At 41.2% G+C, this 15,937-nt stretch overlaps 1 protein-coding gene across 12 annotated transcripts in view; it reads right to left on the bottom strand.

The window, feature by feature from the left end:
• The window catches only part of FNBP1 (formin binding protein 1), a 137,023-nt gene that overhangs the window by 27,645 nt on the left and 93,441 nt on the right, over nucleotides 1–15,937 (bottom strand). For all 12 annotated transcript variants that reach the window (XM_073905618.1, XM_073905619.1, XM_073905610.1 and 9 more), the window contains 2 exons: nucleotides 5,512–5,640; nucleotides 4,247–4,393 (listed from right to left, as the gene is read on the bottom strand). In XM_073905618.1, coding sequence (XP_073761719.1) covers nucleotides 4,247–4,393; nucleotides 5,512–5,640 — 276 coding nt within the window. The remainder of the gene's footprint in view (nucleotides 1–4,246; nucleotides 4,394–5,511; nucleotides 5,641–15,937) is intronic.

The raw sequence follows: 15,937 nt of genomic DNA, 5'->3' as shown, positions 1-15,937 counted from the left end.
CCACTGTTATGCATTTCCCTTGAAAAATACAGTAATACAGAAGTCTGGTTCTCACCAGGAGTTCTTAAGGTAGTTTAGCATACAGAAAGTCAAAGCAAAGTGTAGATAATCTCTCTCACTTCTTCGGTTCATTGTGGTTCAGGGATATTAATTCATTGCATGATTTTTCCTTATGGATGCATTTGTTCATAGACCCGCCCCCACTCACATGCTAGCTCTCGTCTGTTTTTCCTTTACTGTATCCCTAGACCTAGATGGTGGCCCAGCGAGAACTGTGTGCAATAAATGCTGAATAAATCAATGAACTGAACGCCTACTCTAAGGTGTGCACCCTGCTAGGAACTTTGGGTGCTACATCTTCTCGGGGTCGGGTAGTGCAGACAAATGTGTAAGGCGATCACAACCATAATGTCATAGATAGGATAGACAGATGTATACATAAAGTATTACAAAAGCACATGTGATTTGTAGTAACATTTGAAGTCAATGATCATCTGACTTAAAAAAAACACTAGGATGACAATCTGGAAAGATTTCAATTTTTTTTTTTAAAGATTTTATTTATTTGTCAGAGAGAGAGAGCACAAGCAGGGCGAGCAGCAGAGGGAGTGGGAGAAGCAGGCTCCCCGCTGAGCAGGGAGCCCGATGCGGGACTTGATCCCAGGACCCTGGGATCATGACCTGAGCCGAAGGCAGACGCTTAACGACTGAGCCACCCAGGCGTCCCTGGAAAGATCTCAATTCTTAATACAAGCCCACATTTTGGTATGTCATAGCTATTTTAGCTACTACTTACTTTGTAGATGGACCACAGACTGCTGATTGTCTTCCAATAGCCAACTACCTTCCCGTCTTAGGAATAGGAACCCTGATTTTAAGTGGGGCACCTGGCCACTCACCTAAAGGCTTCACTCCCCAGCCTTCTGTGCAGCAGGAGGTAGCCACCTAAGTTTTGACCTCTGAGTTCTCTGAGATGTAGACAGGATGGTGTGTAATTTTAGGAAGACTCTTTAAAGGGATGGCATGGGTCCTTCTCTATATTCTGCTTTCTGGAATTTGGATGCGATGGCTGGAGCTCCAGAAGCCATACTGAGTTTGAAGGTCACATCATCAAAAGCTGTGAACTAGGAGGAGCCTGAGTCCCTGAGAACTTACAGACCATCTGTCCATGCCAGGGCTGGACCCTCTGCCTGCAGACATTTTTTATGTGAGAGGAAAAACAAGTCACCTCGTGTAAGACACTACTGTTCTTGTTACATGCAGTTAAACGTACGCGAGCAGATGCAGATCTATAAGCCCAGGTGTGCCAGTGACTCACTGATGTGCTCTAATGAAAACACGGTCATTTGATACAAATGGAAATTAACCATACATAAATAAACCAGTTTGAAATTCTAAGTAATCATGTGATTCTGAGACTGCTTTAAGGGGGAGAGGACATCCAGTTTGTTGGAGGAGGGGCTAACAGAGCTGGTAGCTTTCTGTCCTCCGATCCCATTTAAATAATTATTCAATCACCTCTTTCAAGTCTTTGCGCAAATATAACTTCTTGGTGTAACAGCCAGCCCCACCCCCTCGGGCACCTCCTAGCATCCTTTCCTACCTCATTTTCCCCCAAATGCTCATCCTGTTTTAACACTCTAAATAAGGTTCTCATTTATTTTGTTACTGTCCTGTACTGTACTGTACTCTGTCTTCAGGGCTGTGCCTGGCACTTGTGAGTGAGCAGATTCAAACATGTGCCAGAAACAGTGCTTGCTTTAGAAATAAAAAGCACAAGGTGGCGGGGTGGCGGGGGGGCGGGGAGGAGGGCTTAAGGGAAGAACATGGGTTTGGAACCAGATGGACACATTCACTATGTGGCGCTGGGCAGGGCTGCAACCTCTCGGAATTCGAGGTTCTCCTCAGCGGGTCGTGGTGAGCATGCCACGCATGGAAGGAAGTAGGTGTTCAGTAAATGTTCAGGGAACCATTTCATAAAATTACCATCAATGTTTCTCAAAATGAAAATTTTGAAGGAGGACATGCCAGCAACTAAACACGAAGAGGCGGAGATAAAGAGCATGTGTGATCAAAGGAAAACTAGAATAAAAATAGCAAAGATCAAAGCAGCAAGACCACAACTAACTTTGCTAGGAGCCAAATCTGCAAGAGAAGATAAACTTGAGACGCACCACGAGAACAGAGCAGGGATGTTCGGAAAGAGGAAGGGAATGTTCCAGGAAAGATGATCTGTATGGATTAAGAAGTATCTGACCCTTGAATTCTCAAAAAAGAGCAAAATGAAACATTCATTCAGGTAAACCCCTGAAGGAGGCTGAGGGAGTGAGCCAGGCAGATATCTATGGGGAGAATATTCCAGGCAAAGGAACAGCACGGTAGGAGCATACTTGGGAGTTTTTGAGGAATAGTAGGCAGGCCATTGTGGCTACAGCACTGGGGAGAATACAGAATAGGTGACGTCAGACAGATAAATGGGGAGGGAGGGTGTTCCAGACAGTTTAGGACTTTGAGGCCACAGTGGCTTTGACTTTTCCTGTAAGACAGAAGCCCACGGAGGACTCTGAGCAGAGGAGACACGTGACCTGACTTACTGTAAAAGAACACCTCTGGCCTCTGTGTTAAGAATGGGGTGGGGAGCAAAGGTGGGGAGACATGAGACATCTCCTGCAGTAATCCAGGCTCTTCCTGCACAATCCAACTGGATGCAGATCTTGGATCAGGAGGGTAACAATAGAGGTGGTGAGGGCTGTGTGGATTCTGAATGTATTTTGGAGGTAAAGCCAGCAGGATTTGCTGACACATTGATGCGGGTGTCAGCAAAAGAGGGTATCAAAGATGACTCCAGGATCCATGCAGCCGGAAGGATGAAAATGCCATGACAGAGAGAATGAAGACCAGAGGAGGTACAGGTTCGGCAAGACAGATCAGGAGCTCCATTTTGGATACGCTAAGCTTGAGGATACGCTAAGTAGTAGACATCCAAGGGGAGAAGCCACTGGGCAGCTGAGTGTATGAACCTGCCGTGGAGGGGACAGGTCCGGGCTGGGAATGTAACACGTGTGATTCAGAGTTGAGGTGGGACTTAACGCTCCAAGAGTCTACGGATCACTCTAAGGAGCGAATGTGGAGAGTACATAGGTCCAAGATCAAAGCCCAGGGGTACTCCCAAGTTAAATGGTAAGAAGAAGGAAAACAAGAACAAGCAAAGGAGACTGAGTCAGTGAGGAGAAAAGCCATCACAGTATGGTTTCCTGGGAATCAAGTGAAGGAACAGCAGATAGGAGGGTGGTCAAGTGGGGGCCGGTGCTGCTAAGAGTTCAAATTCTTGGATAAGAACTTGAATGAAGGAGCACCTGGGCGGCTCAGTTGGTTAAGCGACTGCCTTCGACTCAGGTCATGATCCCAGGGTCCTGGGATCGAGCCACGCATCGGGCTCCCTGCTCGACAGGGGGCCTGGCCTGTTTTTCCCTCTCCCTCTGCCGCTCCCACTGCTTGTGCTCTCCTGCTCTCTCTCTGCCAAATAAATAAAATAAATAAAATCTTTTAAAACAAAACAAAACAAAACAAAAGAACTTGAATGAAGACTTAGAAAAGACCCTTGGATTTAGCAACATAAAAGTCATAGGTGAAAAAGAATGATCAGGGATAAAATGGGAAAACAAGGCTCCCATAATGGGAGAAATATCCTATAAGTCTAGGGTGCTCACAATTTCCCAGATAAAACTGTTGTTTTATGTTATGACATCGCTTTTTGTTAAATACTTGGTTTTGCAAATTAAAAGATGTTTGTAAAAGCCTATGCTGGTATCCTAGTTGATTATTTTGTTGAGGGAAATAGGTTTCTAGGAAAGTAATCCAAATGAATGACACTGGCCCTGAGTAGTGTTCTCAGACAGACGACTGTGCCCTGGAATAAAGAATTATCTGACCTGCAAAATGTCAAGTGACCTAAAGAACCAGATCCCGATGTGGGGAGTTACTCAGCCAACTGACAGGAAAACAATTTAATTCTGCAATGTCTCAGACTTACCTGTGTTTTCTGGAAAAGAAATTTGAGAACTAAATCCAAAACACTGAGAGTTGAACAGCACACTCAAAAGTGGTGTTACCACTGCTGCAAAGTACTCGTGAGCACTGGAAGCTACTACCCATCTCGAGATGACTCAGTGAGGTCACTGTGGACGGCGGCAAAGAAATAATGGAAGTCCTTCGTTGTAAATTAAGTCCAAACTACAATACTTACATTCTTCTGATCGATGGATTCGGCTGCCTTTACTATTTCATCCAAGCATTTCCCAATGATCGGAATCACCTGCCGGTCCACCTCCGCATAGGTCTTCATCGAGTCCCCGATTCGCACTATCCTCCTTTCCTCCATCTCCTGTATTTTCTGCAACATTAGATTTTGTACGAAATTAATTTGGTCCACTATGACTCACGGAAGTTGTTTTCAGTGGCCTTGTTACCTCGAACAAATAGTCTGGAATGGAAATAGGCCAACTGGTAGGGTTAGAGCTACATGATCAATCATTATGATTATTGCCTCCATCTTCATCAGCTGTACACATATTTTAAGAGTTGTTAGGCTGTCCAAATGTATACTTTATAGGATTCCATCCCAGTTTCAGTGAGAACACCAAGCTCAAGTGCTTTCATCAATGACGCCATTTGGTGATACATTTCAAACCTCTCCTCTGCCTTTGATCGGGTATTTCACTTTACCAAAAGCCTGGTGTTGGTTAATGGTCTCAACCCAACACAGGCTGAGAGGTAACTGTGTATCTTCCGTCTACAAGCTGGAGGCTCTTGTTTCCTGTGTGTGTAGACATGAATAAGCAGATACTTATTTTTTCTACAGCTGGACCCCAGTTCACAAGTTGTAAAAGATTCCCGAAGTGGGAGAACACGTCTACAACTTTTCTCATGCCATTTCTGACAACCTAAAGTAGCCAAAAGAGAAACAATCCAAAGAAAAGGACTGTCATTTGTTCAAATTCTACAACCGTATGAATTCTGCTAGGAACTCCTAAAATTAAGTTGGCATTTTATAATCTGAATGGTCCTTTTAGCAAAGAGGGTGCTAATCTAAGAATTGTACTTCTAAGACTAGCAAAGAAAGGCTGCAGGTGCAAACCGAGGACATCTGCAAAGGTCACTGATTAACCTTGAGATTAATATTATATTTCATCTTATTGCCAGTCAATGCTTGATATATATATATATATATATATATATATATATATATATAAATATATATCCTTTTTTTTTTTAAAGTAGCTCCATGCCCAGAGCAGAGCCCAACGCAGGGCTTGAACTCACGACCCTGAGATCGAGAGTCAAGCGCTTAACCGACTGAGCCACCCAGGTGCTCCCTGGATGCTTTCAAAAGTGACTTCAGTTTGAGGAAGTTTAGAATTCTGTAAATACTCAATATAAGCCCAGCAATCATGATTCCAAAGCCATGTGTCTCTAAAGGCAAAGCCAATCTGAGAAGCCTGAATTACTTACCTGAAATATGTTGGGGATGTGAGTATGGTAATATTCATGCTGCTCGTGGTTGAATTTCTGGAGAATTGATGAGTAATCTGCTTTGCTGTCCTCTGCCATTTGGTGACGTACTTGAGCTTGCTGTCGCGCCTTGGGGCAAAAAATGAGAATACCCCCATGTTTAGATACAATAAGAGCCTAGAATTGCAAACCAGAGGGGTTTGCAGTCAAATTTACCTCAAATGTGTTATATTTTGCAGGTGTTATTTTCTAGAAATTGTTTAGAATTTGAATTTAGTTTAGTAAGGATGTGCATCCCTAGTTTTTCACAAACCCTACCATTCTCCATTGTCTTAACTTGGCATTACTTTCTAGTTTGACACAAGTGTCCCTATTCTTTATTGTCTGTACTTGGCCCAATTCACATATTTATGTTACCTAGATGGCCCTTGTGGGAATCTATGCTCATATATTTTTATAATAGTACATATATTTTATATAATATATATAGTTTTTTTTCTTAAGGAGGGGATGGAGGAATCCATAAAATGTTTTTAAGATTTTATTTATTTATTTGAGAGAGAGAGAGAGCATAGAGGGAGAGGAAGAAGCAGGCTCCCCGCTGAGCGGAGAGCCTCATGAGGGGCTTGATCCCAGGACCCTGAGATCATGACCTGGGCCGAAGGCAGACACTTAACCAACTGAGCCACCCAGTCACCCAAATCCATAAATTTTTCATCCAATTCTCAATGGAGTTCATGAATTACAAAGGCATAGGAACCACGATCTATATGGACCTTTCCAACACTTCCATGATGTTTATTATTATTTTTATTTATTTATTTTTTAAAAAGATGTTATTTATTTATTTATCAGAGAGGGAGAGAGCACAAGCCAAGGGAGAAGCAGGCTCCCTGCTGAGCAGGGAGCCCAGTGCAGAACTGGGATCATGACCTGAGCCAAAGGCAGATACTTAAACAACTGAGCCATCCAGGTGTTCCTATTTTTATTTTTTTAAGTAATCTCTACACTCAACATGGGGCTTGAACCCAGAGATCAAGAGTCGCATGCTCCATGAATGACCCAGGGAGGCACCCAGATGTTTACTTTTAGTATACAGTTTAAAGAAGTAGTAAATATGGCGCCCTCTTTGTGTTTTTTGTTTGTGTATGAGTATGTGCTGTTTTGTGTTTTCCTGCATTGATCTTCTCCTAAATAATCAGTAACAAAATTCGTACATTTGTTTCTCTCTCTAATTCATATTTTGATTAATCACACACCCACACGAAAGGGGCAATTGTTGACGAATTGCAGAATCGATTTTATTTTATTTTTTTTAATTACGTAGGCTCCACACCCAACGTGGGGCTTGAATTCATGACCCCGAGATCAAGAGTCACGTGCTCCAGTGACCGAGCCAGCCAGGCGCCCTTGCAGAATTGATTTTAAAGCTTGAACAAGAATGCCCGTAAACTCTGAAATCATCCACAAATACCAGGGATGGTTACGCTGGAGATCCCACCTTGGATTCATCTAGCACTTTGGAGGTGTCTTGAGAGATGTGACCTCATGAAACTCTAACACAGTTTGAAGTTCACTCAGGGCAAAAACCAACCCCTGTCAGATGAAGAGTGGCTTGGCCGGCAGGTGACTTGGCCGGCTACCACACCAAGCCAAAAACACAACAGGAAAAGGACCTTGTTCCAACATAACTACGGGAACTTTTTGTTTCTTTGTGTGTTTTTTGTTTTGTTTTACTAAACCCACTCGTTTTTTAAATGGACAAAAAAGAACACGGACACATTCAAAAGTAAAGTCAACGCCCCACTTTCTGTTTGATCATCGGTAGCATCTACTATCAGATTTTCCGCATCTTGGTGTTCTTTATGGTTTCCTGCCTCTGTGACTTGGAGGCTTCAACTGATTTTCACTTCCTTGACACATTTCACTCATCGGCGTGTTGGTGAAAGCCCAGCGTGGTCATTCAGAGCTGCCTCCTTCATTCTCTTCTCGAACACTTTTCAGACAAAGGTTAACAATATAAATATTGCCAAACTGATTTCCCTATCACCTGAGGTTCTTTTAGGTTCTCAAGGCCTTTAGCGATCTCAAAACCATTTTTATCCACTTCTCATCTCCCCTTGGTTACTTCAACGGCCATATTCTTCCTCTTTGTCGGCAGCCTGTTAACTCCCTTCCTGACCATATGCTCTGGCTTCCGCTTCTGCTGTGTCCACTGGTAAATATATTAATCTGGCCCCCACAATGTTAAGTCCCCAGCTACCCTGAAATATCTATGCCCTTCCAGTATACACTAGCCCTCCTCTGTTTAAATAATAGCTTTCCCACCTACGTGCATACCATCTGTTCGTCTAATGCTTCCAACACAAAAAACCTTTTAACTCTTTCAATTACTTAGAGTTTTATCATGTATCACTTTGTTATGAATATGAAAAAAAAACCCCAAGGAAACTCCCAGGTAGACCTCAAATTTCCAAAAAATTCTCTATTTCGTTTACAAACATTCCTCAGAAACAGCTGAATGTCATTATGCATGTGTAGGTATGTACATATGGACATGTACACACACACACACACACACACACACACACACACACAGACACCCCACGAGCAGATACGAGCTTCCTGACGATAAACCCATCTTACGAACCATGAAATGTTTTACTCATGAGAACCGGGGCGCCCTGCTGGAGGTACCCCACTACCATCTGCTGGAGGTACCCCACTACCATCTGGTTGGAAGTGGCAACGATCCTCTCAGTTCCCCTAAATCTCTAATAACAATGTGTTCACTTGGGCTACATGATTGCTTTCGTTATCATATTAACTCATAATAGTTTCACGAGGCCCTTTACAAATTTTATCTACAGCGATCCCAAAACCTAACTAGGGACCACTAGAGGGGAACTGTGGAAGAAGCTGAAATCAGGAATAAAGTATAAAACTCCAGCCCTGGAAAGTTAGCTGAGTAGAAGAAAACAAATCAGACAATCAGAGGGAATGGGTCTACCTGTTATGTTAAAGAAGCATGATCTCTCCCCAGAGAGGAGATGCCCAAGAAAACATGCCCAAAGGCATGTTTTTCTTGAATGCAAAAATGTGGACATAAGGTTGCAAAGTGTATGTATTCCTATACAGTCTTTGTAGGAATTTTCCTACAGTCTTTCTCTCCCTCCACCCCCTCTCTCTCACTAACAGGATAGAGAAGCACTTAAAAGCAGTAAAATATAGTCGCACATCAAATTCGGCAGGGCTGAGGCAGGAAGACAGGACAGTCTTGTTCTCAATCCCAGCATCCAGCTGCTTTGAATTAATACCCACTTTTGAATCCCGGGCCCAGGAATGTGCCATTGTTCTGACCAAGTTTTACTATGGAAAATCTATTTTTGTTTAGTAAGCTGTTATGTTTATTTTGCAACGGAATTAGAAGGAATCTTTCTCTAAAACTAGCATTGAGTCAGTTACTCATTACAAATACATTTTTAAAAATATCTTTAAAAGTGCTTTTGAAAACTTATCCAGAGTAACCAGTAAGTAACTGGATATTTTAGAGAGTGCACCTCCTAGTCTAAGGCTAAATGAAGATCATAAAGATCACTCTTTCTCCTCTCTGTTTAAGTCAGTCTAAAAATAGTGACTATCACCTTCAAGAGGTACTTCCTTCCCAAGCCACACCATAAGCTTGTATCTTGCAATTAAATTAATCATTCTAAGAACACAACACTGCATCTTACACCAACACGACTATAGGGCAGGGGGAAGTTCAGAGGATTTTTTTTTTTTTAATGAGTCAGTTATAGAATTTAGAGAAAATATTTTTAAAAAGTCCAGAATGACCACAATCGCCTGAAGCTGTAAATCACAGACATCTTTGAATAAGATCTAGACCACTTTCACTGTCGATCAGAAAGGCTGAATTTAAACTTTGGAATTTCTTTGACAAACCCTTGGGAATCTCCCCAAATAAATCCAAACAGGCCTATGTATGTACCTCTTGAGTATGACTTCACTGGCTTTTTACACGCCCCCTCCAAATGTCCTATGGAAGTAAAACTGGATTGCCCAAAAGGTCAGAGCTGCAGTTTCTAAATAAAGAAAACAATAATTTAGAAACTGAACTGCAGCCCGATGCTTCTAAATCCTAATGGGTTTAAAGATAAAAATACTGTAATCCATTTAGTTAGTTAAATTTAGACTATTAGCATTGGCCAAAATGTGCCACGACTTCCTGTTCAGTTCAGTGTTATTTTTTTCCCTTAATATTTCAGATATTAAGGAAGAAAACAACACTGGTGGCTGAATCTCAGCTGTCATGAGCAGAGAATATGAGGCGTACTAAGAAACATGTTTGCTTTCACGTGGGGCACATGGTCAATTTGCTTAAGAAATTATACACTTAGGTCTTTTCTCAGGGCTGCTCATGGCTTTTGACCTTTTCACAAAAATGGGCAAATATGCATTGGCTCCATTTATATATTTACTGTAAATAAATAATGAGATTTATTAATTTTTTGAACATGGTCTCAGACCTCCCACATTTTTATATACACTGCTGTTCCTTAAGTGATAAACCATTTACTGCAGCAGTGTTCAGAGGTTTTGGAAAGCCATTTTTTTCCTTTGTTAAAAGCATGTAATAGAACAAATTTAAAAAGGCCCATCCTTTGCTCCCAAAAATCTGGGGACAGCAGTGAGGAATAATTTACAGTAACCACTGGTAGCTCAAATGACAGTAAAGGTTCTCCCGGACAGCTGTATTTCGATGTTTTATTTCATCATTATCATAAAAAGAAACCAACTGTATTTTAGGCTGGACGGAATAGGGGGCTAAATCGAGATTTTATTCGGAATTCATGATTTTGCACCACTGCCAGGCTGCCCATAATTATTATCCAATAGCTGGAGACCTGGGGTGGCTCCAGAGCTTGACCGCCATCACCGGGATCCAGAAGGGTGAGCAGCCTGGGCTGGAGGCACAGCAAGGATCCAGTGGGTCTCTTGGCTCCAAATTCACCCCCCTTCAAACCATCTGAGCCACTGACTTAATATTGTGGATAAAACTGGTGAGCCTGGCTGATTCTGTCAGTACAGCATGTGACTCTTGATCTCGGGGTTTGTGAGTTCAAGCCCCACACTGGGTGCAGTAGAGATGACTTAAAAAAAAATATATGGTGGATAAAATTAAACTTATCAAATTTAATAACCTGGGTTTTCTGGCATCTCTCTACCTTTAGTTCTTTTTTCACCCGATTACAAAAATTTGCTTGCTGTAAATAATTCCCATTTACAGAAATGGGTGGTTTAGAAAGTCAAAGTGCCTGCGTATTCCTCTGTCTGATGATCACTGGGAATGTGACAACCTGGAGTCCTTAATTTGTGATCTGTGAAAACTGAGAGCAGATAAGGCAGCCTGGGGCAAGTCAATGGGACGTTCCAGAAGCACAGCTGCAGTGATGTCACCGAATGACACCAGCACGTTACAATGATCCCCAATCGACAGCTGGCAAACTTGGTGATTCTCAGAGTGGCAAGGAGCTCCGACCAATAGCGCACCCTTCCTTTGGACACGGCCGGGTTAATGAGAAACACGCATGCTTTGGCAGCATATGAGGGGAGGAAGGGGCCACTGAATACTCTGACCTATTTTCTAGGTACTTTTAAGATCCATAAAAACGGCAACTGGTGGGGACGCCTGGGTGGCTCAGTGGGTTAACCATCTGCCTTCGGCTCAGGTCATGATCCCAGGGTCCTGGGATGGAGTCCCACATGGGGCTCCTTGCTCAGCAGGGAGTCTGCTTCTCCCTCTGCGTGCCGCTCCCCCTGCTTGTGCACTCTCTCTCTCTCTGGCAAATAAATAAATAAAATCTTAAAAAAAAAAAAAAAAAAGCAACTGGTGGAGAATCCCTGAAAACTCTAGTTGGTATACTGGATTTCTCTAGGATTGGTCAGTAAAGCTCATCTCCGAGTCCTTGACTCAGCAATTCTATTTCTGGGAATTCATCCTCATGAAATCATTTTATTCATTCATTCATTTTTACGTTTATTTACTTTCTAAGTCCTCTCCACACCCAATGTGGGGCTTGAACTCACAAACCCCAAGATCAAGAGTTGCACGTTCCACTGACTGAGCCAAAAGCCAGGCGCCCTGCTAATGAAATCATTTTAAATGTTCACAGAAGATATCCATCACAGTATTATTTATAATAGATGATAATTTGAAGCAAATGCCCAGTAATGTCATTGGTTAAATATATCTCATACCCTTGACGGCCTAAGGTGTAGCCTATAAAAAAAAATTGTAGAAGAGTATTTAATGACTAGGGAAAATGAAAGCTGTATGTGATTTAAAAAAATATTTTTTAAGTTTCCAAAACAGTATTCACAGCATAATTCGATTATTGTAAAAATAAGACATTAATAGTGATCACTTCTTATACGAGTGATTAAGGAATATTCTATTTTGCCAAAAAGATTAGTTAAAGAAACAAATTCTAATGCTGAATTCCAGAAACTTAAAAACTGAAGAGGTATGGCTTGCCTTTGAGATCCACCCACCCCCCCAAAGAAAAGAAAAAGAGAAAAAGAAAGAAAAAGAAAAAGAAAAAAAGAGTTCTAAAAAGATAATGTAGTAGGAGGGATACCAGCAAAGGAAGAGATGAAAAAGTCCTCTGTCTGGAGCAATGTTGTTATATGATAAATGGCATTGTTTAAATTTCCCAGCAAACTGTTGCATCTAGAATACATTTTTAAATTCAAGACTAAGAATGCATTTAAAAATTCCTATTCAGACGGAGTGCTGGGAGTTTTTGTTGGAGCCTTCCAGGCCTGGGACTTGCCAAAACAATGAGTCTGTCTTTGATAAATTATAAAGGCAGCTAAAATACAAAACAGAGAAAAACTTCAAAATAAGTTAACCAAAGAAATATGCTTGAAATATTTCAGCAATTTCCTGATTTTTTTTCCCCCAACAGTCTTACAACTTCTAGTCCCAGTATTGTAGGTTACTCTGGTGCACAGTCACTGAAACAGAAGGAGAGTACAGGGAAGATAGCAAATGAGACCAGCATCTCAATCCCTCATGGGCCATTCACTTGCTAAACAGTTTTAAGAAAGGCCTTCTGTTCCCCTCTACCCTGGTTGCCTTATTTGAAAAGTAGAATTTGAAATATCTATGTACTCAAGGTGAGTGACCATTTCTGCTAAAAGAGAAGCCAATGCTGATATTGTTCATTTTGAGGTTGGCAGTGCTCCAGGGTAGGCTCGTCAAAAATTTGGTATGAGCTCAGAGATCTTGGTAAAATATAAATCATGGTCTCCAAGACTTGGCTCCCTTCTCTTCCCTGGTTTCTAATGCCCTGTCATTGGCAAGAGACTTGAGTTTTCAGTTGTGGCAGGGCAGAAATGGATTACCTCTTTCTCTTCTCCCTCTCACCTTAATAACTTCACCCCAGAATATGACACTCATAAGGTTTCAGATACATACAGCTGAAAATGACAGCCTAGATTCTAGAAAGTTAATGCCCAAACGATCATTCTCTATGGCCGTGGTGCTACTGTGAAGAACAAAAATACGGAATGCTGTTCTAGAAAAGATACATTCCTCAAAAGAGGAAAAAAAATAGTCATGTTACATTCCCCAGGGAAAGAAGAGAAATACAGGCTTCCTGTTCTGAAGAGATCTGATGTGTTTTTGGTGGTAGGTTAGCAGCTATTCACCCTGAGTACCCAAGTCACAGTAGATGTTTAATCAGTATGGTTTAATACTAAAAATCTTCCATGTGGTATTCAGCATATCTCATCAATGAGTTCAAGACATAAGACCACAGGCCCTTTATTTTAATCTCAATGTCCATTTCTCTGTTTTTCTTTAAGCTGGGTGACACCTAACAAAACTTCTCTAGTGACCAGACAAGACAGCAAGGAAGCTTGTTAAGGTCTCAGGCTATGGGGTGGAGTAGAGGAAGTGCGTCCTCTGAGCAACAAAATCTTAAACTTGTATGTATTATACAGATGGTACAAGAATTCCCGACCCAAGTAATTAACATAAAAAGTAGTCCCAGGTTGTCTGGAAGAAACCAATATAAAATCTTGCTGGGTTTCATATAATCCTGCTTTTATGAGATTCTCAGGGAAAAAAAATCCCTATTGAAGACACACTCATATGAAAAAGACAATAATAGTCATAAATGCACAAGGGAATAAACTACCGTGAGAGGTGATACAATAGAAAAATTATCACCATAAGAATTTAAGCTAAAAGAACAATTTGGAAGAAAATATAAAACAAGAATATGTAAATACTTTATTTATTTGAGAGTGAGAGCATGGGGGAGGGGCAGAGGGAGAGGGAGAAGCAGACTTCCCACGCTGATTGGGGAGCCCAATGTGGGGCTTGATCCTATCACCCTGGGATCATGACCTGAGCCAAAGGCAGACACTTAACAGACTGAGCCTCCCAGGTGCCCCCCTTTTTTAATACCTTATTTTACTTACTTATTTATTTGAGAGAGAGAGTGGGAAAATAAGAATATTTAAAATAATTAAAGAAATAAAAGAAGCAATAGAACTCACAAGGAAATAATAAGACATTATAAAGATGAAGCATATCTGAGAAAGAACCAAATGGAATGTCTAGAAATAAAAAATACAGTCACTGAAATTTTAAAATGTAATAGGTGAGTTAAATAATAGAATAACTGAAGAGAATTCATGAAGTAGCTAAGAAAGTTACACAAAATGTAATATATAGAGATAAAGAAAGGGAAGGAATGAAAACGAAGTTAGGAGGCACATGGAATAAAATAAGTTTCACACACAATTACTGTGAGTCCCAGAACCAACAATTTGAGAGAATGAAACACAGGCAACATTTGAAGAGTTAACACCTGAAAGCTTTTCCTACATTTACAAAAGGAACAAACTCCCATTTGAGCCCCAAGCAGAAATATGAGAAATAAAAATGTGTATACTTTGAAACATCATAGTGTTTCACCAAAGGCAAAGATAAGGTCTTAACAACCAGGGAAGGAAAGTCAAATATCTACAAAGGAATACAATTAAGTAGACAGCCAACTTCCCAAGAGGAACGATCAATGATAAAAGACAATGGGATGGGGCGCCTGGGTGGCTCAGTTGGTTAAGCGACTGCCTTCGGCTCAGGTCATGATCCTGGAGTCCCGGGATCGAGTCCCACATCGGGCTCCCTGCTCAGCGGGGAGTCTGCTTCTCCCTCTGACCCTCTTCCCTCTCATGCTCTCTATCTCTCATTCTCTCTCTCTCTCAAATAAATAAATAAAATCTTTTTTAAAAAAAAAAAGACAATGGGATGATATTTCAAAATATGTTGAGAGAAAATAACCGTCAGCTGAGAATTTTACACCTAGCTGAACTATCACACTCGAGGGAAGGCAAAATAAAAACATTTCAGACAAATTATGAACTTAATGCTCACAAACCCTCATGGAAAAAAAAGTAAAACAACATATCATCCAGGAAGGAAGAAATGCAACCCAGAAAGGAATCTTATAAGAAGTAACGACACTGGCCCTGCCTTATATGTCTTCAGCTCATTTAACATAATCTAGTAGCCACTTAAGGCTAATGATAATTCAAGAGCTTATAGCCTTACCCTTTTTATCCAAAAGAATTCTAGAGGGGGTTAAAAGCCTTTTAGAAAATATAAAGCCCTTTTCCAGTGTGAGTTTTTTGAGAAGGACGTTCAATAGCACTTCATCAGGGTCATGTTCATTCTGCCATTTGGCTTTTCTTTTAATATCTGTCATAATCTGTTCTCATTTCATCTCTCCAGGAGATCCTACTCAGCCCCCTGTCCCACCAGGCAGGTCAACATGGGTAGCATGTTTCCCACAGAGCCCTGGATGGGGTTCTTTCCATTCAGTTGCTCTCTGTCTGCTCCATCTTTTCCATTTCTATACATCGTTCATCTTCATGCCCCAATTCCATCCTCAGGCCTATCTCAACAACCTGTAATCTGCACAGAGCTTTTACAGATGCAGAATCCACAAACGACTTTGAACTCCCAGTATTTGCTGCTCAGAGGGTCGGGTGATTTTACATACGATGTATCCCATAAACCATTTTTTTTAAACTGCTATTGTTCTAATTATCTTCACCATGCAGTTTGGCATATAACATATGATACTCTAGCTTATTCTCCAAGGGACTCAAGTTTTCCTTGTCTCTCCATTTCATCATTATTGGCTAACCAGGGCCCTCATGAAAGGTACCTATTGTGATCCTATTGATGCTATGCATTATTTGTTCAATAAATATTCTTGTGGAATGCCTACATGCCTAGAATGTTCAAAATATCAACTGATTCACAGTAGGTCAAAGGAGTGAGACGCAAGAGGAAGGAGTCAGAAGTAATCAAAACAGAAGGACACAAACGGGCAAAATACAGATG

This window comes from Callorhinus ursinus, unplaced genomic scaffold (genome assembly GCF_003265705.2).
Source record: "Callorhinus ursinus isolate GAN/ISIS: 27379988/994484 unplaced genomic scaffold, GSC_fseal_2.0 scaffold24, whole genome shotgun sequence".
NCBI lineage: Eukaryota > Metazoa > Chordata > Mammalia > Carnivora > Otariidae > Callorhinus > Callorhinus ursinus.
Note: the sequence above shows the minus strand (reverse complement) of the source record. Positions and strands in the feature narration are given on the sequence as shown.